We start from the raw sequence: 25,867 nt of genomic DNA, 5'->3' as shown, positions 1-25,867 counted from the left end.
ATAAAAACCTCGTTGTGAAATTTATTGATGGTATTAAATACGAATACCTTCGAAGGAAATCGTACACCAAGTAAAATTTCGAATATTTCCTGTTCGTATTCAGTCTGCAGACTTGAACTTCTAACGAAGAATTTGTACACGAAAATTTTGATCTTCAACTTTAGAACTTCGACGAAAGAAAAAAAATACCGACAGTATTTTGCAATAGAATCTGCAGTAGCAATTACGGTGAAATTACTGAGTTCTAAATTTAAGTCAAAAGTTTACGTAAATTCTACTAAAAAATATTGGTAGCAGAACAGTCACGGTGATCGATGTAACATGTATAACATTCGTTTTTTTTTCGGTAATTATATCCCAAAGTATCGAGACCGTGGGCGTTGGCGTCTGAGCTCTGTCTCTCTCTCTGCAAACGAGAAGAAAGTGAAAACGCAGACGTGACTTTTGGCGCAAATAGTGAAACCGAGATTAAATCTTCAATCCATGCGTTACTGATCGTATACCTACGTAATCCGACGAGCATCTGCGCCACCCACGTCAGTATCAACCCTTGATCATATTCATGGCTCCGTTATTCTGCCAGACTTCTGCCGGAGGGTGAAACGTTTTTCACCGTCCTTACGGGTTGCGTATTGACGCGTTAAAGAGGCTGGTTACCCGAAAATCGATACTTTACGTTAATGTTATTTAATACGCGACAGCGTAGATTGGATATTTATTAAATTACTGTTTTAGTAAGCTGTAATAATGTCTTTTAAATTACAAAAATAGAAAATACTGGAATCATCCCTCAGCAACAGGTTTGACTTGTAACCTACGTTTTGAATCGCTTCAAAATTGTGAAAAAAACTAGTAGATTGTTTTCGACAAATTCAAAGCAAGAGTTTTTTTTTATCGTATTGGCATCGTTAAATATTTAATTTGACGACACTGCGTTCGTATTGATCATGATGAACTAATATTGAATTGACCACTGGACGGTACACAACAAAAATCTGCTTCAGTGGCATTGTATTAGAAAAAATACTTTTCTGACAATGAATAAAGTAAATCATCGAAGTGTAAAAGCGAATGTATCTTCTAGATTTTATAACCATTTCTAAGCGATTTGAAATGTGATATAAATGCATCTAAGCGTCCGTTTATCCATCCTCTATTTATATCATCTACTTTTGTATTTTCAAAGAGATGTTCGCAGCTCACGAATATAACAATTTTTATAAGTACTCAATGTACTAATAATCCCGCACCGAAATTGATAAACAGTATCGATTTTTGGCGAATTAACGTCCTCAATACGATTCCTTTGCACGCGTAAGTAAAATCAATCTCGAAAGAAGACTTTCATATTGAAGCAAACTTCATAGAAGTTAGTGGATGAGCTTTTGATGCAGATACCCTCTTTCTCAAAATACTGGAAAAATCTCCCCCGTCACATTCTCCGCGTCGTTACACTTTAACATAGTATTGTGAATACAGGACGTCGCTAACAGTGTTTGATTATCAGGATTCGGGCCACAGTCACATTCACCTAGTCAAGTTAACCAGACTGCTAAGGTTGGCTCGTCTGCTACAAAAGATGGACAGGTACTCGCAATACAGCGCGATGATCCTGACCCTCCTGATGTTGTCTTTCACCCTGGTGGCCCATTGGCTCGCCTGCATCTGGTACGTTATCGCCGAGAAGGAGAGACTCCGGAACGACAGGGAATGGGATCTCGGTAAGTTGTGTCCTCATTAAATCCCCAGGATTGCTTTTAAATTATCTCACTTCAAATTACGACCTGCATCAACACCTTGCATAATCTTTCTCGCAGGTATTTCATTTTTCACCTCTCTTTATCCAACCTACCCAGCCCAGGAAAAAGTCTCTGGAACTGGATTCGATTATTCGCTAGAGTCTGGAAAGATTATTTTACTCGATTTTGAGAACACGCGGCATCGACTGGAAACATTTCCCTTTACAGTAGCGGTGAAGGCGGTTTGACTGCAGACCGGGCAAAATGATAGTTCGGCGGGGTGTTAGGCTCACGGGAGGAGAGGGGGTCGGATTAAATTGGCTGGGAAAACTCGAGAGCTGAGTAAAGATACTTTCGTTCTATCCAATTGTTGGATGGATCAGTTTTCGGGTGGATTTCGAAGGGCGGGAGAAGAAGGGAGGGTGGGAAGAAAGGTTGAGTTTCAAAAATTTCCTTCTCAAACAACCCCGCAACTCGTTAATGAACTTTGTCCATGCCATTTTATACAACGTAATGCGATCTTGCTCGATATTTTTCTCACCACAAACGACCCCGTCTCAGGGAGTTGTAGATTTCAGGCCGTCGTGGCACAAAGGAAATACCCTCCCACTACTTCGACGACGCGTATCGCGTATGGAATGCACGTTACGCGTATGTGTGTGTGCGTGTGTGTGCGCGAAACTTGCGACACGTCAATCAGCGAAGTGCCACGATGTAACGTCGCGGTTTCGTCTCTCGAGTTTCAGGAATACATTTTTTCGTTTATTAAAAATACACACTCTTTAGACCGTATCCAAGGTTCATTCGCAGCTTTCGGAGCTGAAAATACGTGAATATTGTATCATGCGCGTGAACGTGAAATTGAGGTAAGCGAAAACGTGTGAAAATTTTTTGATCCCTTCCCCCGTCAAATAATTTCCAATTGGGTCCGTTAAGAAACGTTCCGATCAAGAAACTCGTTGTGCATCGCTGTATTACGACGGATATATTGTAGAAATTGTCTGAGAATTATCGGCTTTCACCGCAGACGGCAATTTCGAATCTATTGCCGATTGTAGTGATTCGCGCTGCACATGCGAAAAGCTCTCGGAACTGCTTCAATATTAAGTTCTACTCGTTTGCCTTGCCTTCGTCTTCGTCGTCGTCGTCGCCTTGACGTGAAATTGTTAAATCCTGAATTTAAAAAGACGGATTGACGTAAGAATATCTTTCGCGGATCCCTTGCTGCGGGCTTCAACCGCTGCAGGCTACAATTTAAACTCGGCGTTCGCGTTAACCTTTATCAATATTTACACTTTTGATCCTCCGCGAGGAAACGGAAGCTCTAAAATGCAAATGGGCGCCGCTCGGCTTGAAATAGCTTATACACAGCCTCACGAATAACCGTTCAACGGAGAAAATCACCGCTGACCGCGAAAAGCACTTCAAGTCCAGACTTGTTTGGTTCGAGCCGAAGCCAAGAAGAATATGTGACAAAGTTGGCGCGCCTAGTTTCTCAAAACACGCGTTCACTCGATCGGTCGGCTTTCAAAATAATTCCATTCAGTGGAAAACGGAAAATCGCAAATTCGCAAATTGCGCAATGCCGTGCAAGCGGTGGATTCGGAAGATCGTTACATCAGAGCTTGAGGCAAAGCCGTCCTGAATGGTTGGGCTTCGCCGGCATTGTATTACGATTGTGCAGGGACTTGGACGTACCATTAATCCGGAACCTCGAAGCATCTGAGCTCGGTTTCTCCAAGACGCAAAACCAGGCACCATTGTACGGTTGACGTACGTTGAAATCCGCTCGTTAATATTGATTCTGTCAGCATCCGCCTCCCTTTCTCCAATTCAATGAATCCAACTTCGTTCCGTTCTCCTCTACGCACTTCCTCAGAGGCGGAAACACGTCTGGTCAGCTCTTCCCGCGTACAGGGTCAAACCTGTAGAAGTTTGCTCTCTCCGAACTCTCGGGGGACCCGCAAGCGACAATGGCCGAAAAGGCCGAAAAGCCCGAGCGCTCGTCGACCCGGAGGATAAAACTACCCTCTCTAATCTCCGAAAAGATGAAAAGGTTGAAAGTGTCTAATTGGCGGTTCGAGTCTAGAATCCCGCACCCAGGAAAATGCAATCCTCGTTTCTTCCGCCGCAAGAATTTAGGTTACAAATATTACTGACCTCACGATAATAACGAACGTGACGTAGCAGCTTTTCAACGTTTAAGTGGTGCGCAAAAACGCAGGAACACGAACAACGCCGCTCAGACTTCTATGATGACGTCATGCTGACAAATCGTATCTTGACGATGACGATGGCGATGACGATGGTGATGATAGTAACGATTATCGTGGTTGTGCGAAAGCTCAAATGCTACACGTAGTTTGGAGGTGGATGATAATAATCACATCGCGCATTATGCCGTGCGCTGTGATCGGCAGGAATTATGCATACGAGGATAATTGATTAAATTAGAAACTCGCGTGTGGAACCGAACCACCACGTTGGTTGCCAGCGATGGAGATATCGGCGTGTGTGTTTCCCTGCATGCTTTTCACCTGCGCGAGTGTATACGTGTACAGTATACGTACAGTATATCAGCAACGTTGTGTTAATGCGCGGCATTATCGAATATGGAGAAGGTGCGCTAATGGACCGCGTCAAAGCGAGCAGCCCTGTATTTTACTTGGTCAAATTTAATTGTTTTGCAGGCTGGATCCACACCCTGGCTGACAGGCTTAAGATATCCGTCCAGAATGTCACTCATTCGGAAAGCTACATTACGGCGTTGTACTTCGCTTGCAGCAGCCTGACATCCGTTGGCTTTGGTAACGTCTCTGCGAACACGTCGTCCGAAAAGATATTCTCCATCTGCATCATGCTCATCGGAGGTTCGTCAATTCTTTCATTTAATCAATTCGAGTAATACAGCATTGCGGCTGTATGGAAGGAGAATCGTAAGAAAAAACGAAAACGGTTGAATCGAGGTGAAAAAGAAACGTAACATTCACGAAGGATCTTTTTGTAATGTTTTTCACTTCGATTAGGAACGTAAAAAATTATCACCGTGTCGTACCATCATTCAAATGTATATTTAAACTATTTTTGGAAAAGTTTTTGGCTTTAGTAATTTTTCTTACCATTTATAGAGTAGGATAGCGATAGAGATTGCGAACCTTTTGAACAAAAGGGTAAGAAAGTTTGATTCTGAAATTTAAACTTTAAATCTATACTCGCTTTCTACGTCATTTGGAACAGTTTCGTAGTTTGGCGTAGAAAATTTTCCCCAGGTTCGTAGGCGTAATTGAATAACAAGAAAGTCAAGCTATCTGTAATAAATGAATTCGATATCAGTATCGAATCGTCAAAGTTTTCGTCCCGCGGTTGAACAGGTTTTGAATTATAAATGGGACGATTAAGAAAGTTGCGAAAATACATTATCTTAGCTGATGATAAAAGGAGGACGGTAATATTTGAAAGGCGGAAAGGCCGCGATAGATTTACAGGTGTGTTGGAGGTTTGCCCAGAGTTTACGAAGCGATGAATTTTCGCCACGTCGCTTATATATGTATATATACGTACTCGTCAATCATCATTGATGAGGTAACTTATTTTCAGCTCTGATGCACGCGGTTGTATTCGGGAACGTAACCGCCATAATACAGCGGATGTATTCTCGTCGTTCTCTCTATCAGACCAAATGGAGGGACTTGAAGGACTTTTTGGCACTGCATCAGATACCGGACGAACTGAAACAGCGAATGCAAGATTATTTTCAGACAATGTGGTCTTTGAACCACGGCATCGACATTCACGAGGTGAGGGAGGTGTGTAACGCGTAATGTCATCGTGTACCTAATCGCACTCTGTGTCGTACCCTGTCGTTTGTCATTTGTTATTTCTGCATCTGGAGCGAAGCTCGGACTCATCTGCGAGCCGACATCTGAACAAACAGAGTCAACGGAGAGCGATCAACTATATGGAACCGAAAGCCTGTAATAACCCCGACTGCCCATGCCTTCGAGGCTTTGCGAACGCACGTAAATCCGTTTGAATATGGAACAGTGAATACGATCGACAATTACTCGCCGTCCTAGTTTTCACCCGACAACTAAAGTTTATCCTTTATTTTTTCATCTTGTTTTACTGCTGTTTCACTACTTCTTCATTTCTTTTTAGTTTTCTATCGTCAGTTTATTGTCACTCAACGGGATCGCGATATAGTTTCTTTTCTATTTTCTATAAATAAACGAAGCACGTAGTTGTTAAAAATGAATTTTTTCAACTCTCGTTACTTTTGGTTTTCTCGTTATACACTTTGCCCGTTATATTTACACTCGCTTTTCGAAATCACGACTCAATAAAATCCGGAAATATTTTCACGAACGTTTTATTGTGCTTCGGATGTCAGTAATAATTGCCTGCTTTGTTCGTTAGTAAATCCTCTGTTTAGCTGATCCCTGCTCTAAGCTTATCTTTATTAGACAAAATAACTTGAAATATTTTACAATATAACCGATATCTGTATAATTTTTCATGTAACTCATCATTCACATTTAACCATCGCATTATCCGTGAAACATGCGCTAAATGTTTAGCTAACACTGTATAGACATTCAATATCTGCTTCAGTTGTGGAATCGTAAAATTTGAAAGCTTTTTTTGATTTGCAGATATTAAGAACTGCGGAGACTGAAATAGAGAACAATCTATTTCCCGACTTTGCTTTCTGAATATTCATACGTAGCCATGGTGCTTGGTAATCATTCATATTCATGTTTATTTATTATATTTTATTTCAGAGCAATTATAAGAAGACGCGGCACAAATTTATGCAAATTGATTATCGGATAAGAACAAATAGTTTTACACTATAGTATTGAAAAATGGAAAACTCCATACGATCGAAAATTTGAAACCCAACCGAAACAACAAATACTCATTCTTTATTTCGCAATTCACGTATCGCTTGCATCGCTTTTTTATTTCCCACATTTTTGTTCATCCCCCTGATTACGATGCAAAATATCTGCATTAACAACAAGTAACAAAATTTCTTGATCCAACGATGAGAATGACCGCGTAAAAACGGAAGCTGTAGTTCCAGACTTTTCCATCTAACCAACAGCAGGCTTGACATATAACTAACGATGCGGCTGACAGCTTGACCGCGCGGTAGTTTGACTTTCGTTGGTAACATTTCTCGCGGTTTGACGGGCTTAAAGTAAAAGTTACGCAGAACAACGGGCTGCTGGTTATTAGAATCCGACTACAGTACATTACCGGTTGTTGTTGATACGACGAAACGTCGTATGAATCACCGTGAATTTAGAGGAAACAAATGACCGATAGCGGCACGAAGGCACGTGGCTTTAGAGGCTGAAAATAGTTGGACGTAGGAAAAAAAAAAAAAAAAAAAAATGGTCGATGATGATAATCCACAGACGCTGAAGGAGTTTCCCGAAGAGCTCAGAGGCGACGTTTCCATGCATCTTCATCGGGAGATTCTCAGCCTCCCGATATTTGAAGCTGCGTCTCAGGGGTGCTTGAAGCTCCTTTCCCTTCATATTCGCAGCAACTTCTGCGCTCCGGGTGAATTCCTCATTCACAAAGGCGACGCTCTCTCCTACATATACTATCTCTGCAACGGGTCGATGGAAGTTGTTCAGAACAGTATGGTTGTTGCGATTTTGGGTGAGTGCCATCACCAGCTAGTCCTTTATTATACAAGCTTCGCCGAAATCGAACCCCCTCATAGGTTCAACAATCCTTGACAATGTCCTCCCAAGATTAGACAATATCATACCACAGCTGACACAATTAAATTTAGCGTCATCTCTCGAATCTTGAGTCACGACGAGTTTCTCTATCGTATGAAATATTCTGCTCGAAACGAAAAATTAGCTTCGGCTTGCAACGAGAGGAAAAAAAAAAAAAAAAAAACTTACACAGGATCAATATCAAGGTAAGCCCTGGTGAAAATTTTTTTTTTTTTTTCCTGAAAATCTTTGAAACACAGAATTGTTACGTAACGAAATTTTTCCGAGAAACACAAGTAAGAAAAAAAAAACAAACTAAAGCAACATTCTTTTCCAAGGATGTCACCCAGGTGTGAACGTCGTAATAAATTGAAATAAGAGTGAAAATTGGATGAGCTGCGACGTGATTTTCAGGGAAAGGAGACCTCGTCGGCTGCGACATAAGCATACACCTTCACACTGGAAGTAACGGGGGTGGAACGGGAGGCGGAGGATCCGCGCCAGTCGACGTGGTGGTAAAATCAAGCTGCGACGTGAAAGCACTCACCTACTGTGACCTGAAGTGCATAAACATGCAAGGCCTGGTTGATGTTCTCCGCTTGTACCCGGAATATCAGCATCAATTCGCCAACGATATTCAGCATGACTTGACCTACAACCTTCGCGAGGGTTACGAGGCAGAGGTCAGTTACTTGACCTATTTTGGGTTTAATTTTCGATTAACGAAAAACCGAAAACCAAAAAAGATAAAAAACGTGTTTCTCGCGTTATTCAGCAAGAGTGTGACATGAACGGTGTTACCTCAATGACGCTTCCGTCCATCAGCGAGGACGACGAAAACATTCCTGAGGAAGGCGAGACCTCGCCCCTCTCACCACCCAACAAATCTCCTCTTCACGCAGCTTCAAGTCCCAGACACGCCAAGCTCAGGTAAACCCATCGTGTATTCGATCGATTCTTGCATTATTATTTTTCCTTTTTCTTGTTTTCTAAAACCGTCTTACCATCGTTGAAAAGCAGTTCTTTGAAACGTAAAACATAAACTCACAAGGAAAGTACGTACTCGAGGTGTGGATCACCGATTTTCTTCGTTCCGTGATATATTGTGGTAGGTCAATAGGCGTTTAGCACATATATTTTCACATCATATTTCGATTGCCTAAGAGGTAAAAACCACCCCTGAATTATCCCGCAGAAAGTAGGAGATGCAACCTCTGAGGTTAAAAACATTGCGGATATAGTATCGCCTGTTGATAGGAAATAATGTTTAATTGATTTTATTAAAAAAAATTCAGATTTTCGAGAGTAAGCCTTAGAAGTGGTTTTTACCCCTTAAACGGCTGAATTGGTTCTTAAACAAAGGGGAAAAAAAAACAATACGTGTGTAATATTTGTTCATATTGTAATATATTATGAAACTGTAGAATGATGAAAATCAGCGAGGTGTTTTCCTTCCCTTTCCTTGTCAGTGGTGGAAAAATCCACTTATAAAATAAGGAATTTAAATAACTTTCGTCACTCTATCCGCACGCCCTCGAAATTCAGGGACGAATACAAAGAGAGCCGGAGAGCGACGAGAAGCGTGCTTGTTCGAGGAAGGCCGGCGATCATGGCGCAGGAATCGGTCGAGGACCACATCCGAGGATCGGTAGAAAGGCTGGACTCTCAGGTGTCGACCCTTCATCAGGACGTGGCGACTCTGAGCTACGAGGTGATTATAACGTGGAGGCAGGCAACCTCTGGAAACATTCGATTCCGTTCCACTTCCGCTTCCGCTTCCCTTGATAACAAGAGTTCCCGCCTTCGTCCGCAGGTGCGAAACGCTATTCAGGCGCTCCAGATGTTCGCCAGCTCCCCCCAGAGCAATCCGAATCTCCCGGCTCCCTCGGGACGCGGGAGCGGCTTCCTCGCCAGGAGCTCGTCGCATCCTCCCGACGCCCTTTGCTGGGATCCACCTCGGCTGGCCAACGCCGTGACACAGACCGACTGGCCGGTCGACCTCTTCGAGGCCTGGGTCCTTGCCAATTCGCATCGGGCCCTCAGGATCCTGGGACTCAATCCGGAGCTCATTCTCAGACCTTCTCCACGCTCGCCGACGCCATCACCGTCCTCGCCGCCTCCGCCGCCCTACGAACCTCATTCTCCTCTTGCCATTTCGTCGCCACAGTCGCCCCAGTCACCAGGTAAATTCCAAAACGTGTAAAGATGGGTTTTCAGGATTCTTGCGTGTGAAGTTAGACTCCCAAATACATATGATAGAGAAAATTCGCCTAGTCAGTCGGAAGCAATATTTGTAATTATTCTTATTTCAAGTCTTTTATATTGAGTTTCGGTGACATTAATTCGGGTTGCAAACTGTAGGGTGATCATGAAATGGGAAATAAAAAAAAGAAACGAAGAAATTTCACAATTAGCACTGTTATATGTACGTGTTGTGAACTATGGGACATTTAAGGGTTTTTTGTATATTTGTCGTTGCTTTAGGGAACAATAATTACACAATGAACAACAACCAAGAAAGAAGCGAGGAACCGTCGACAGCGACGGCATGTCAACCACCTTCGACGTGCTGGGATCACCGCAGTAAATTATCGCACCGTTTCAGTGCCGGCGACGCAGACAATAGTTCCCAGTTATTTCAGGCATTTAACACCCTCCATCGTCTCCCTGAGTCACGTTCGCTGAAATTTGACCCCTTTGACAGTTGAGCAAAAGCCGAGCGTCGCTTCTGGGACAAAGCTCAGTGATGAGAGGCCGGCCTTTGGAGAGGCTGCAGCGCGGTACCCGAGGAGATCATTATGACTAGGAGGCGGAGTGAAAGGCTGTGAGATTAATCGTTTTGTGCCGAGAACTTGAACGGAACTGCAACGAGAAAATACGGGAAGATATTGACCGGCTGCTCTTCTGAATTGAGCAAATTAAAATGAGACCTTGTCGTACCAAGAGGAAATATTTCGAGATGTATCCCAAAGGCTCGATCTATGATACATGGAATACGGAAAACGTGTATGCTTCATTTTCGCGATAAAATTATTACTTGCGACTGAAATTTTTGTCGCAAGTTTAAAATAAAAATAAGCCGCGTCATCGTCTAATCCCAGTCTTGATTAGGGTAGTATGAAAAAAAATCAACACGTTGTGATCTCTGAATATGAAATATGTATTCTGATGAATTAGCAAATTTTCGGCAATCCACATTACAAGATGACAGGGTGATGTCCCATTATTGATTATGCAGAAAGAAATGGACGTGTACATGTGTATGTATGTACATTGTACATGCTCTTTTCCTTCCAAACTGGCATTTCGACCTTCCGAAAAGCAATGGGGAATCCAAGTTTTCCGTTGGATACCTGTGGAATAAATCTCGACAGTATTAATTTTACTTTCTTGCCCAAAGAGACAGCCGGATACAGAAATGCATAATAAAAAACAATAGTAGGAATTATGAAATTTTTAAGCATATCCCGTGGCCGTGTATCTATCCATCTGTGAGTATACCTTAACTGATTAAGTAATGAAAATATAATTATATATGTATATTGTCATAGTAGTGCCTAACTACCAAAAGGAGAAGGAAAAAAAAAAAACAAATTTGACACAAAGTTCTGTTCGTCTGAACAGAATAACAAATGCAATCATTTTGTTAAGTAAGTGTTAGTAATAATGATAATGATAAAATGATAGTGATAAGCTGTTGTTAAGTCGTATACATATATATTTATATCTTATTCTAGTCAATAAATAAGATCGATATGTATCATTACAGTTATTGTCATGTGAAGATTACGTGTGCTAGTTTACGCACATGTTTTCAGTCCAAAATGGAGCAGAAAAAACTTCGAATTGAAATAGGTGTGAGCCGCAACACAGCAACAGACAACCGTACATCGCTGATATGCAATTAATTACCTCACGTGAATACTTTTTCTTTGTGGAAAGTTTACGCGTCATTCGCACATACGTCTAATAATCTGTGAAGTAAATTGAAAAGATAGTGCTAGCAAATTGTGATTGATATGCGCGGTAAAATTATCGCATATAACGTTTTTTTGTATAGTGTATAGTGTGATTAGTTATTATCAATATATTATCATTCCATTGCGTGTTTTGTTTTCGACACTTGCTTTTCGTACGTCAGTACCGAATTATTTGAGACGATAGAAAAATCAATACGAAATCAATCGACTGGAACTTTTTGTTATTAAAATAAAAATTTCAGCGAACATGAGAATTTGATTTTTGAAATGGATTTTTATTCTGATAACGGATTATCTCTGAGTAGTTCAGACATCTTTTATCGTAACTCTGGCTCCGTCTACTGACCGGCAGAATCCTCCGAAACGTAAAAACAGTCGTACTATACAGTTATTGTCAATAAATGCACAATCTGAAAGTATTCGAAGCCATAAGCTGTTACTTATCAAACATTCACCTGGTGACCAATAAATATACACCGACAGATCATACCTTTATGTAACAGTTTCGATATATTGACTTATCACTGCATTGTAGATAGAAAAACCATACGAAATAAAAATTAGCTAGATATTATATAACATTATATTATACAATATAATGTCTTGAATTATAACCGTAAGAAAGGTAATTATTAATTGTAAGTATATCTCAAACGCTATGTTTGGTGTTTTGTAAATACATTTAAAACGTGTGATATAACGGCACGGCTTTGGCCATGCACAATTCTATTTCTTCAATTGATATATCGTCGCTGTAAAATGTGAAAATTTGGCTTCGAGGGGAATTTCAAGAAAATATCGAGCTGGAAAATATTGTTCAAATGTTGGCTCGTTTAATTTCGAATCACCATATTGTACAAAAATACGAGCCATATCAAAAATGGGTGAAAAAATTAGAGTCGGCGTTTGTGTTAAATAGTTTTGATAAAATGAGATGAGGGGAAAAATTATATATTCACATATCGTAACGATGACAAGTTTAATATCGTTGATTACACGTACCGCGTTAATTTTAGGAATAATTCTTACTTGTGAACCAGTTTTTCATAAATTACAGTGAGTATGTAGCTGTTTTATAAATATTTCATATATTTTGTTATACTATTTCTATGCTCTCTACGTTACGATCGAATGGAAAGACATTCGAATAAAATTATTTATCTATCTATAACATCTATTATACGCTCACGTACCTATAATATAATTAACAACAAAAAAGTACGAATCAATTAACTTGTAGCGTTTGCTACATATACACGATATATGCATACGTACATGTATATGTATATAAACATGCAAGTTCGCACGTCTCGTCGAAAGGTGAAGAAATCTTGTGTGCAAAAATTCACCCGAAAATTATACTTATGCCACATGATGTAACGCTTGCATCAATTTGATTCTCACGCTTTTTATCGCCACACACCCTAGTCTACCGTTATACACAGATCTCGTCACGATTCACTGCTATCATTAGAAATTCTTAATTAAAGGCGATAAATGGAAAAATAAAAATATATTCGACGATGCCTGACTATTGCGAGTCATCTGTGACACGCGAGATGGTGAACGCAGAGCGCGAAATCAAATTACGTGATGAATTTGAAATAGTTTCATTCGCGGTGTCGCACTGATTCGTAACTCTCATGTAAGTCATGAATTTTTGCCTGTATCCTGGTGTAATAGACTAGTTAGAGACCCCAACGTCGTAGAGAAGCAATAAATGGAAAATCTGGTCCACGTTGATAAAGAATGGATTCAAATTAAAAACGTGTATATGCGTCGAGCGAAGTCGCTGTCGACTCTTCGAATTTGAAACAGGTCCTTTTAATGTAAACCATTGATCCGTCGATTCGTGATTATACGTAGTCACGCCTGAATGACGAATATTATGGATTTGAAACATGTTTTTAATGAAGGAATTGTTAGGCAAAATTTATATTTACAAGTGCAGGTCACTCAATTATTGCATAATTATATAACTATCATTATAAGAGTCTAATCTCCATCTTCGGCAAATCTTCACATCACATACGTATTAGTAAAGGTCACGGGTTTGGAGACACTGATTAGCATACAAATTCTATTTCTGAAATACAAATATTACATCGTTGTTTTCTTTTTGTAGATTCCATTTCTTCGGATTATCACAAAGCACATAACTCCATCATTTCTATACTTGTAATAATCCTACTGAACTCGTGCTGAATTGTATTGAATAGAATTTTCCCTGTATTTCGTGAAGTGTATGAAGTAGTAAAATTTGCCGAAAGCTGGCTGATCGAGTACTCTTGGTGCGGGAATTCTGAAAGACATAGGCTGTAAATATTCATATCTGTTTACTATATACGTTATCTACGCTATGTTGATAGTTTATACTTATTCTTTGATCAATGAATAAATAACAAATGAAACAATAACACGTAATAACGACTATTTGAATTCAACGCGCAAGCTGCGTACAAACATTCATATTATTATTCTGATACCGCGACGCGATGATGTAGCAAGTAGTACAGAAATACCGACTTATCGATTCTTGAGATTTGCTTTTATCCATCCAATGACACTGGAAATTTCATAAAACATATAATACTGAATTAATATCTTAATCTTAAATCACTTTTCGTAACCGCTTCTTGTTATAACATATATAAACTATAATTTCCAAATTCTGTGACTTCAAAACGTTTACAACTGTACGTTCGAGCCGGTAACTGTTGCCTCTTTTCTCACATTTTATCATTAACGATCCACCCACGCGCTGCAACTACGTCATATTGCAACGGTAATAAGTGCATCGGTGTTAATAACCTCGAGAGGAATTCGTAATACCGGAATACGGAGTACAAGCCGGTGAAAAAGAACAAAACGTCATACGTTGGTCGGTAGCAAAATATCCTCTCCTGAACTTTTAACATTTTATTTTAATCGTCAATAAGTACAAATAGAGCTCCGGTTCTATCGTGTAAAGAAGGCAACAAGGAAGTTGCGAAACCGGTGTTCGGATGAATCGATCAGGGAATTCCCAAAAGTGAGTGTCGTGTTTTTCCACTTCCTAGAACGAAGTTTCACCGCCTGAGGGCAGCACGTTGCACGATTCGCTTGACGTTATTCGAATGCGTACACGTACTGCCTTCACTTTTCATATTTCCCGCCATCCAAGCATTCTCACTGGTTGACTAAACTTTGCAAACCAGTCAGAATGCTCGGATGGCGGGAAATGGGAAAAGTAAAAAAGCGTAATAAAGCCCCTTGTGCGTGAGACAAGCGTGACAAGTGATAGGGTTTGGCAGTGCGCTCAGAGTTCTTTATTCGATAGTCTGCTTTTGTATCGTGCGGCATATTCTCGACCACATTCCGACATTCAGAGCAAGGCGGTTAGTTGAAACCGTTGAAACTTTGCTTTCCGTGCCGCGAGGGTGTGACTCTGTGAATTAAAGTGCGATATTTATAGAAGAAAGGAAGAATCAGGGCTCGTCCACGTTTCGTTGCAGATCACGCATGTGAGTTGAACAACGTTTACTGTTCCTGGAACGCCTTTGACAAAGAGAATCTAATATCTGTAACACTACGAGATATTCCTCGCTGCGTGGTCTCTTTCCCGACCTTCGCTTAACCTTTGAATTAGGATCAATGAAAGTATAAAGCGTTTGAAACCGCAGGCTGCACAACCACCTCCGTGTTTATTATGTGTTTAAAATTTATCCTAAGCTTCTGCTCTACATTTTTGTCAACGGTATTTCTAAGGAAATCATTTATCGTCATTTCCTCCTTCTTTCCTCCAAATAATTCTTGAAGAATACCGAATTATTGAGAAAGTCGAAACTGAGGTATCGGTTTTTATGACCGAACGAATCTTATTTCTGTACAGTAAATAAACTACGTATAATGTGATTAAGCCGAAAGCATGTAGAGTGAGATAAGAGACTTCGACAAGCTTAACATTTTTCTTCGCACAGTACTACTTTACATTCAGACGAGAACTTTGTTCTCGGTCAGCAATCGATAGTGCGAGTCATCTGAGAAGCAGAATTTCCTCCTTTATAAAAAAAATCTCACTGTAGTTCGTACGTATTTTATCTTTTCTCTATACATTTCTGATCTGAAGTTTCACCACTTTGCTCCACTCAAACAGAACAATCGATAGAAATTTTTATGTTTAATTATGCTCTGAAACGCAGTTTTGTTCTCTAATTCTATAGGCAAAAATAATATTAACACTATCCAAATTTTATGTACAATACTGTTAGCAACACTATCGAACTTTTTTATCTGAGTCATAGCGATAAGCTTTGTAGGCAAGTACGTGACAATACCACATCTGATAAAGCACTAATTAAGAGAGTTATATTTTACTAATTACAGAGTGAACCTTAAAAGCAAAATGTCGCTGTATCCGTCCCTGGAGGATATGAAGGTTGATCGCATGATCAAGGTAGGTGAATGCACCCTGTACCTCCTCAATATGTCACATACTGTGTATAGTCTCTTTTCCATGCCTTGTAATAATTCATGTGTCTTTGGCAATCAATACTTCTATGTAACTTCTACCCATCCTACCTAGACCGACTGACTCCTCCATCTCTCTGTCTCTAGGCTCAACTTCTAGCGGATCAACATTACATTCCGCATCCGCCTCAGGTGCCACAAAATCCTCTCCCACAGGTAGCTAGTTGTCCTTCAGCTCCGGAGCATCACATTCTTTATCCGGCTCTTGGCGATTATATGGGATTGGAACTTAGTGAAGATGTGATAGCTGCCAATATGCCTGAGTATGCAGTTGTCAATCGACAGTCGGTATGCAATTCAAACTTTTTATGCTTCAAGTTTTTTTTAAAGCGAGATTCTTACCGAGATACTTGATTATTCGACAAAAATAAATTCACAAAAATTAATTTGGTATAAGCAAGCTTGTACAATACCAGAAAATGTTTTTAAATGACATCAAATTTCTCTGTTATCATATGAAATTTGTAAGAGTTTAGAAATTTGCGATATATTGTGTCAATTTTATTTTAATCCTTTGTAAGTTCCTGCCTGAATTGCATGAGCAGCAATTAGCTTTAAACTAACTTTTTATTTTTTTACAGACTGCCTTGGCACCGCAAGCTCCATCAACTGGAAGCTTATCTGGTATGATTGCTCCCCTGTCCGGAAATTCTTTGGGTCTGCAGAGAGCACACGTCACCAATGGCATTCGAGAGGTATATCGATTACTTTCATTACTAATTAAACTTCTGGTATTCAGACCAACCAAAAAACATACAATAATGTAATCAACTTGATTGTATGTTTTCTCGCAGCTGACTCTGTGCAAAGACAAAGATGGGAAAATCGGCATGAGAGTACACTCTGTGAATAACGGAGTGTTTGTTTGCCTCGTGAGTCCAAACTCTCCGGCATCTATGGCAGGTCTACGTTTTGGCGATCAAGTATTGGAAATAAACGGAGTCACTGTGGCTGGTTACTCCATGGATCAGGCGCATAAGCTGTTGCGCAAAGCTCCCAATAATGGTATCAAAGTCATAGTTAGAGACAGGTAACATGCTCATTTTTCAACCTGTTCGTATTTTTCCAGCCAGAATTAGTTTGAAATAAATTTAATCTGTTATTTTAGACCATTTGAAAGGACAATCACATTGCACAAGGACAGCGTTGGCCATATCGGCTTCCAATTCAAAAATGGAAAAATCACTACATTGGTGAAGGACTCTTCAGCTGCTAGAAATGGGCTATTGACTGACCATCAACTGCTTGAAGTTAATGGCAAGGTAAACTTTGAGAAGCTTTGTTGAAAGTAATATATGATGCTTCGAATTACTTTTTTCATACACAGTTGTTCATCGAATCAGTTGCACTAACTTGTAACTAAATTTGATGTATTTTCAGAACGTGATTGGGTTGAAGGACAAAGAAATTGGTGCTGAAATTGAAAATGGTGGTGACATCATAACCATCACAATTATTCCTTCCTACATTTACGAGCACATGATAAAAAAGTACGTCAATTTTTACTTAAACTTTTCATTTCCTACAATATTCTGCACAAAAATTTTCTTTCTCCTTACAGAATGTCCGGCAGCTTATTGAAATCGGGAATGGATCACTCCATTCCTACTGCTTGAAGGACGGCAGTGGTGATTCGAGACCATATTTTTCCACTTTCAATTAAATCTAACCCAAGTATATAATCAAGCGATAAGAAACACGTCATATTTACTTGAATTCATTATTATCATATAACCGCTGGTTATTGAGTTATCTTTTGCCATTCACTGTAATGATGGTCAACTGAAAATATGAATTGCATTGGTAAGGAATCAGCGAATGGTAACGAAGGCGTTTAACTTTGTGAATCAACGAAATTCGTTCCAAACAAAATAATTTGAATAAACAAACCTTAGACTGTAGAAATATCTTATACGATGGCTTGATACACAGGAAATCATTAGATTTCTGGATCGGCATCGCCGAACAACGTTGCCTTAGTTATTGCACTGTCATTAATGTGCCAATTGACACCATTACCTTAATTTTTTTTACGTTATAGAGGACTTAGAAGTATTCAATTATAAACGAAAAACGAAAGAGAATGTCGTATTCGTATTATTCGTTGATCTTTTGAACGGGAGATTAATGAAAATGTGTACGCGAAGAGACTGAAAAGTGCATCATATAATACAGCGTTACAATAACTCACAAAGTCAATAAATAATTATATTGATTTTCGAAGTAATTAGTTGCTGACCTGCGCAAACGTGATACCTTCATGTTTAGTTTTCATCTTTTTAATATTGGTTTTCTAAGACTCGTTACAGTTTCCATTTCATAGGTTTCAATTTACCGGGATATTCCTTTTTGAACTTAAAAATAGATATTTTTCCTCGCAGCCGAATTTCATATCGTGATAAAAAATACCATTTAATGTATGCTTGTTATTAGTGTATTATCCGTTCCAGTTTTAAAGTAACAACATCTGAACATTCAGACTATATGTATACATAAACTTAATGTAACGATCAAATATTTTATTACTGAACATGTAGAGGAAAGAAAACAGTTAGTATATGGTAGCGTTAGAATTTTTTTAAAGTCATTAAATAGAAAATACATTGTTTATATAATTTGTTACTCGCTATTTCTCTAGTGCCATCTATTACCTAATCGAGGTAAATGAAAATATAGTATATATGTTATACACACAAGACACGCTCACACACGGTATATATTTATAACGTAGCGTACAAATATGTATTTTGAACAATCAAATCCAATCCACGTAAGTTTATTCTAATATATAGTCGTGTCTTGATAAGATAATTAAGATATATATATAATGCATTTAATGTACGTGATTTTTTGTAACACGCGATTCTGAACGTTATATTATAAATAAAAATTGCATAACAAGCCGGCGCGTTCTATTCGAAACTCACGTAAATGATTGAGAAAGGCCCTTTTAGACACCAGCATTATTGCACACCGAAAATAATCGGAATCTATATTGGACACGGGAATTAATTCACACAGCCGGATCGGACACCAGCGATGTTGCGGAAACGGTCCATCGGCCTCCAAAGATTGAATACTCGTAAATGTATTCAAATGCTCGATTAGAACCTAAATTATCAGATGAGGAAAAGTAATGGTGAACTCCCATTATCAGACTTATCGTGGAAAACGAGAGACTCTTCTATTTGAAGTGGAAACTTCAGCATTTCTTTTCCATGTCTGATCAGGCTGTGTCCAATCGGGGCTGTGCCGAATAAATCTTGGTGTGCAATCGTTGCTAGTCCACTAAATCTCGTGTCCAATATAACTTTCGATTATTTTTTATGTCCAAACGGGGTTCACCCAAATGATCTATAATTATAATTGAACGATGAATCAAGTGGAATTTATTTTTCATAACGGGTAGATTTGTAGTAGTGATAGCGTTGTGGCAGTATTTCGAAATCAGCCTTGGAATGAGAAATTCTATGGTGAAACTAATCAGACATAGTACGATGCATCCGCAGTAAATATAAAATATACTTCGAATTTTGTAAGCGCTTTGTGTTTCTGAAAACTCGTCCGGATTTTTGGAACTTAGGATGTTTTTAGCGTTCGTTTCGCCGAGATCCCAATATTCCATAATACCGGCTTCCGCCAGGCGTAAAATTATGTTGTCAATTGGTTCCCGAAGGTACGATTTGTTACTAAAAGCCATAACGACGGGATATCTCAGCACGCAATCGCCGAATGTGTGAAAACGCAATGATTCGTGATCTCTGATGATCTCCTGCTTCTCGTAATTCACGTAAGAAGCTCGAGTTAGCAGAGCATAATTCGCATCGTACTTCAGCTTCTGCGAAATATTCGTATCGTTATTATCAACCATGAATCGTTCGATCATTATAGGGGTGATCGCGCTCTCGTTGACTTGATCCTTGAGAACTTGAAACTCATCGAATGTACCTCCGACCACTAAATTTTCATTTATTATTCCTTCCTCGTCGACAACCTGCTGCGTGCCTCTGTCCGTGGCCAAAATCGAGGCTAATGAACTTTTGTAAGCCGTCGTCATCACTGTCGCGTAAAACAGATAGACTAAGAGCATGACTCTACCTCCCGTTGATAATGACTCATGGTGTACGGGATTTCCAAAGTGAGTTTGGATGACGTCGAGAAGTATTGCGCCAAATCCTGGCCTTGATCGTTTATCTGAGAACATAATGGTATTACGGTATCCTGAGAAGAATCTTTCACAATATTGTAAGAAACGAGACATTCAATATTGTTTATCGATAATTGATCATACTCATTTCACTCATCGTCAGTTGCATGAAAATAAGCGAGTATTATTCGATTTACCAGCTAAACGACAGTTACTGAAATGATATTCAGAAAGTTTGATCCTTCAATGGTATTTTCTTGCTGATTTTTGGTAATTTAAAAAATTGGAATGATTGTACGTTGACACATTTTATCTATAATTTTTAAAAAACCGAATAACTCACCACTTTTTGCTACCCAGATATTTTGATGAGCGTGTTCGGTGGCACAGCTGATGATGAATATGAGGCCAACCCAGATCCAGACGTTCCAAGAAAATTCAACCAAAACGGTATCATTCTGCCATCTTATCATGCGGGGAACAGCCCAGACAACGCATTCCTCATCGTACGGTACAGACATAGTAACTGCACCTCGAAGATAGTTCGTCGGACGTAATCGCCCGATACCAATCTCCGAAGTTCCAACAACAACGTCCCACGAGACGGCGATTTTTTTCGAAAATCCCGTTCGTTGCGCCATGGCTGGGTACTTCAGTGCCAAGGTGAAGTTGAGTTTATCAGCGAGTACTAAAAGTAATTGACCTTCTCGACCCCCGATTATGGTCAACGAACCGTTGAAGTTATTTTTTATTACCATTTTGGGTTGGAAGATCGTTGTGGTAACGTGAACTGGACATCGGTTAAAGTTTTGTCGCTGCTGGTCTACATTTTTGCCAGCTCTGTCAAAACCGAAATCTTCTTGCCAAACGGTTTTCAGACGAATGGTCAGCGAGCACTTTGGCGTAAAGAAATCACCGTAAAGTTTTACCACCCCGTCGTTGACGTGTGCAAACTCGATATATCTGATGGTGTCTTGAACAGGCAAATGGAACATCAACCAGATCTTGTGCCTCTCAACGATTCCGTTGAAGACAAATAAAACTCTGCACTCCCTGCAGCGTGACAGAACGTCATAATTTTGGTAGTACGTCTGTTTGTTCAAATTTGCTAGGAAAAATACGACCAAGCTTCCCGGGCTGAGTTCTCGTGGATAACGAATTTCTTCAGACTCTGTATAGATCACGTACGGATAGCTGTCTAGCAATGGTCGAGTTTGTTCTACGTGACTGGAAGTCGCTCCAAGGATCGTGATGTGCCGAGTCTCGTATACTTTCAAGAACACCTCTTTGAAATCTTTAAAAAATCTCTTGAGAACAGCATCAGTTCTACAGTTTGACGGAATCACCTTTTTCAACAAAGGATATCGCTCCGAATTCACTCCCTGGCAAAGTACAAAGTAAAAGCACAGACTTTTCATCACCGAGATATACATCGTGAATTATTCGTGATCTAAACGATTGGGATTTAGGTTTCAGTGCCAGTAGAAACCAAAACCTGTTTTTCGTAATTGTACTTCTCCTAATAACACACTTGGGATGAAATCATCTTGAAATTATTCAACGTTGCAGTTATACTGATAATGGACGCGAAAGAGCTTACTTATCATCACTTTGCAATCGTAGTTAAGCAGTTATTCATCCCATTCAGTGACGAATGCATAAAAAACCGTTTTTTATTGTAGCTCTGAGCTGTGCCCGTTACATTTGATATGTGAGGCTTCATCTAGTTGCCAACATCACGTCAACTAGTTCTACTTCAGCCAGAATAACATGCCCAAACCCAAAGGCGAGGTCGTTAATGAAACTCTCAAGGGATGTCATACCCTTCTCACAGTGGCAGAGAACTTGGAAACGTGATGTGCCATAATAATTCATCGATCGCGAACTAATCACGCCTCAACTGGTACTTCATCGCGAAAATTATTGATCGAATCTGATGTTATTCTTTCTTCGACATCGAACGACTTGACTTGATGACTCCTAGCCAACATTTTAACACGAGAAAACACCACCGATTATTTTGAAATAATATAATAGAAGCCTTCGTTTCGTGCGTTAACATCACGTGTGGGATAATGATGAATTTTATCGTTGCGTACGATTTTCTTTCCGAAGGAACATAGACGTCTTAATGTTTCACATTTTAGCGCGCATGTTTATTATAACACACGCAACCTGAACGTTATATTATAAATAAAAATTGAAGTAATAACCGTTGCGTTGTGTCCGAAACTCAAGTAAATAATCTATAGTTGAAAGATGAATTTAATGGAATTTGTTTTTCATCGTAGGCACGTCGACTGTAGTGGTAGCGTTGTGACGGTATTTCGAAATCAACCTTGGAACGAGTAATTCCACGATAAAACTAATGAGACATAATAGGATGCATCCGCAGTAAATATAAAATATGCTTCGAATTTTGTAAGCGCTTTGTGTTTCTGAAAACCCTTCCGAATGCTTGGAATTTAGTATGTTTTTAGCGTTCGTTTCACCACGATCCCAATATTCCATAATACCGGCTTCCGCCAGGTGTAGAACTATATCGTCAATTGGTTCCCGAAGGTATGACTTGTTGCTGAAAATCATAATCACGGGATACGTCAGCACGCAATCACCGAACGTGTGAAAGCGCAATGATTCGTGATCTCTGATGATCTGCTGCTTCTCGTAATTCACGTAAGATGCTCGAGCTAGGATAGCATAATTATCGTCGTACTTCAACTTGTGCGAAATATTCGTATCGTTATTATCAATCACGAATCGGTTCATCATTATCGGAGTGATCGCGCTCTCGTTTCCTTGCTCGTTGACAATCGCGAACTCATCGAATGTACCTCCAACCGCTAAATTTGCGGCAATTATTCCTTCCTCGTCGACAACCTGCTGCGTGCCTTTGTCGGTGGCTAAAATCGAGGCTAATGAACTTTTGTAAGCCGTCGTCATTACGGTCGCGTAAGCCATATAAACTAAGAGCATGAATCTACCTCCTGTCGACGATGATTCGTATTGCACGGCGTTCCCAAAGTGAGTTTGGATGACGTCGAGAAGTATCGCGCCAAATCCTGGCTTTGATCGTTTATCTGAGAACAGAATGGTATTACGGTATTCTGAGAAGAATCTTTCACAATATTGTAAGGAACGAGACATTCAATATTGTTAATCGATAATTGATGATATTCAATTGCATGAAAGTAACCAAGTACCATTTACCAGAAAAATGATAGTTGACATTTGCTTCCAAGCTGATCATTGGTTTCATCTAATTTGATGTCAATCAATCACATCTGATACAGACCTTTTCTGAGAGAGACACTTTACATCAAACTAACGATGAACTTCAAACTTAATCGTGACTGACGAGTTTTTTATATGAATAATGGTCAGTAGTGATACAGTAACAAACTGAAATGAGTTTCTAAAGGTTTCAAGCAATATTCATATTTGTGAGGAGTGCAATTGAACATGTATTAGTACATTTTACCTGCAACTCGCTAATAATGGTTTCCTTGTTCTGAAGAGTAACCAACTCACCACTTCTTGCCACCCAGATGTTTTGATGCGCGTGTTCGGTGGCGCAGCTGATGATGAATATGAGGCCAACCCAGATCCAGACGTTCCAAGAAAATTCGACCAAAACGGTATCATTCTGCCACTCTATTATACGGGGAACAGTCCAGACAACGCATTCCTCGTCGTACGGCATGGAAATAGTTAGTAAACGTCGAAGATCCTTCGTCGGGCGTAATCGCCCGATACCAAACTCCGAGGTTCCAACAGCAACGTCGTACGTGATGCCCATTTTTTTCGAATATCCCGTCCGGTTGGCCATGACTGGGTATTTCAGTGCCAAAGTAAAGTTAAGTTTATCAGCGAGTACTGAAAGTAGTTCACCTTCTCGACCTCCGATTATAGTCAGCGTACTATTGACGTTACTTTTAACGACCATTTTAGGTGGAAAATTCGTCGTGGTAACGTGAACTGGACAACCGTTGAAATTTCGTAATTGCTGGTCCAAATTTTTGCCAGCTCCGTCGAAGCCGGAATCTTTGTTCCAAACGGTCTTCAGATGAATGGTCAGCGAGCACTTTGGCGTGAAAAAATCACCATAAAGTTTAACCGCCTCGTTGTCCACGTATGCAAACTCAATGTATCTGATGGCGTCTCGAAATGACAAATGGAACATCATCCAGATCTTGTCCCTCTCAACGATTCCGTCGAAGACAAATAAAACTCTGCACTCGCTGCAGCGTGACAGAACGACATAATTTTGGTAGTATGTCTGTTTGTTTAATTCTGCTAAGAAAAATACGACCAAGCTTCCCGAGCTAAATTCTCGTGGATAACGAAATCTTTCAGGCTCTGTATAGATCACGTGCGGATAGCTTTCTAGCAATGGTCGAGCTTGTTCTACGTGACTGGACGTCCCTCCAAGGATCGTAACATGCCGAGGGTCGTATAGTCTCAAGAACAGCTCTTTGAAATCTTTAAAAAATCTCTTGAGAACACTGTCAGTTCTACCGTCTGCCGGAGTTTCCTTTTTCAATGAAAGATACCGCGTCGAATTCACTCCCTGGCAAAGTAAAAAGTAAAAGCACAGACTTTTCATCACCGAGATATACATTGTGAATTATTCTTGATCTAAACAATTCAGATTTTGGTTTCATTTGGTTGGTTACCAATCGAAACTAAAACTTTTCTGGTTGTTAGCTGAGCCCGTTACATTCGATGTCTGAGGCATTATCTAGTTGCCGACATCACGTAGTCAACTAGCTCTACTTCAGCCACACCTGACGCACCTGAATCACATTCCCAAAATCAAAGGCCAGGTCAGTAATAATGAAATACCCAAGGGAACTCGTAGACCACCCACCTTAGCAGAGGACTTATAAACATGATGTGCCATAATATTCCATCGATCGCGATCCAATCTCGCCAGTTAAATTTCGCGTTAGAAAATATTCCGGTCATTTTGAAACAATAGAATAGAAAGCGTGGTTTCGTGCATTAGCATAATCAATGAGAGTATATTGGATTTCCTTCTTCGTAAGAATTTTCTATTGAAATGAACGTTCGAATCTCAACCCTTGGCTGACACTGTGGGGTCCCAGACGACACCACTCTCATCCATGAACCGATGATACTCATTCTAAACCAATGGTGGAAAAATTGTTAAAAAAATGTATATAATTTTAATTTCTTTCGGGTTGTTACGGGGAAGATCATGTAGACTTCGATGAGCGCCAGCCAAGGTGTTATTCGACTGTTTTAGGGTTCGTACACGACTATTAAGCACTTACGTACCACTACTCCCAATGCAGGAAACGATAGAAGAAGGAAGGGATCTGTTTTAATGGAAGTAGACGATTTAAATTGTATAGTTGGTTTATGTGAATATAGAAAGTGTTCTTCCTCTTCGAGACACAAATTTGTAAGAATGTCTGTAAGTGTTTACATTTTGGTATCTTACGCTTCTTGGTGCGAAGCTCGTAAGACAGTCAATGACCGTCTAATATTGAAATGCGGATATGCATCATCAACATTAATATTAATCGCGAGGCAATATTCATTTTGTGAATCGTAAATAATTTTTGAACTACTGGTAAATTCGAAAAATTAACGACGGAGCCAGGAATCGAACCTGGTATCTAGCGATGCTTTACCGGAGCCTTACTCCACTAGACCACCTAGCCGCCCTAGATACCAGGTTCGATTCCTGGCTCCGTCGTTAATTTTTCGAATTTACCAGTAGTTCAA

At 39.8% G+C, this 25,867-nt stretch overlaps 2 protein-coding genes across 10 annotated transcripts in view; both read left to right on the top strand.

The window, feature by feature from the left end:
• The window catches only part of Elk (Eag-like K[+] channel), an 89,186-nt gene extending 75,301 nt beyond the window's left edge, over positions 1–13,885 (top strand). For 7 of the 8 annotated variants that reach the window (XM_046611295.2, XM_046611299.2, XM_046611289.2 and 4 more), the window contains 9 exons: positions 1,508–1,721; positions 4,430–4,609; positions 5,337–5,545; positions 7,163–7,412; positions 7,892–8,160; positions 8,253–8,407; positions 9,023–9,188; positions 9,291–9,660; positions 9,962–13,885. In XM_046611295.2, coding sequence (XP_046467251.1) covers positions 1,508–1,721; positions 4,430–4,609; positions 5,337–5,545; positions 7,163–7,412; positions 7,892–8,160; positions 8,253–8,407; positions 9,023–9,188; positions 9,291–9,660; positions 9,962–10,185 — 2,037 coding nt within the window. In that variant the 3' untranslated portion in view covers positions 10,186–13,885. The remainder of the gene's footprint in view (positions 1–1,507; positions 1,722–4,429; positions 4,610–5,336; positions 5,546–7,162; positions 7,413–7,891; positions 8,161–8,252; positions 8,408–9,022; positions 9,189–9,290; positions 9,661–9,961) is intronic. The other variant, XM_046611292.2, reaches the window with a different exon arrangement.
• A 794-nt stretch (positions 13,886–14,679) lies between these two features.
• Positions 14,680–17,843, top strand: LOC124212410 (syntenin-1). 2 transcript variants are annotated; one of them, XM_046612374.2, is made up of 8 exons: positions 14,680–14,960; positions 15,823–15,892; positions 16,054–16,254; positions 16,548–16,661; positions 16,761–16,996; positions 17,075–17,228; positions 17,347–17,456; positions 17,528–17,843. In XM_046612374.2, exons 2-8 carry the CDS (start codon positions 15,842–15,844, stop codon positions 17,580–17,582), a joined length of 921 nt encoding a protein of 306 aa, XP_046468330.1. In that variant the 5' UTR covers positions 14,680–14,960; positions 15,823–15,841; the 3' UTR covers positions 17,583–17,843. The 2 variants fall into 2 exon arrangements, with proteins under 2 accessions (XP_046468330.1, XP_046468332.1); XM_046612376.2 differs by lacking the exon at positions 14,680–14,960 and adding an exon at positions 15,464–15,524.
• Positions 17,844–25,867: the final 8,024 nt, after the last annotated feature.

Source organism: Neodiprion pinetum, chromosome 2, assembly GCF_021155775.2.
Source record: "Neodiprion pinetum isolate iyNeoPine1 chromosome 2, iyNeoPine1.2, whole genome shotgun sequence".
In the NCBI taxonomy this organism is placed as follows: Eukaryota; Metazoa; Arthropoda; class Insecta; order Hymenoptera; family Diprionidae; genus Neodiprion; species Neodiprion pinetum.
Note: the sequence above shows the minus strand (reverse complement) of the source record. Positions and strands in the feature narration are given on the sequence as shown.

Coding starts and splice junctions, on each gene's coding strand:
- LOC124212410 (XM_046612374.2), top strand. CDS start 15,842: ATGTCGCTGTATCCGTCCCTGGAGGATATGAAGGTTGATCGCATGATC. Junction 15,893..16,053: donor AGGTTGATCGCATGATCAAG/GTAGGTGAATGC, acceptor CTCTGTCTCTAG/GCTCAACTTCTAGCGGATCA. Junction 17,229..17,346: donor TGCTTGAAGTTAATGGCAAG/GTAAACTTTGAG, acceptor ATGTATTTTCAG/AACGTGATTGGGTTGAAGGA.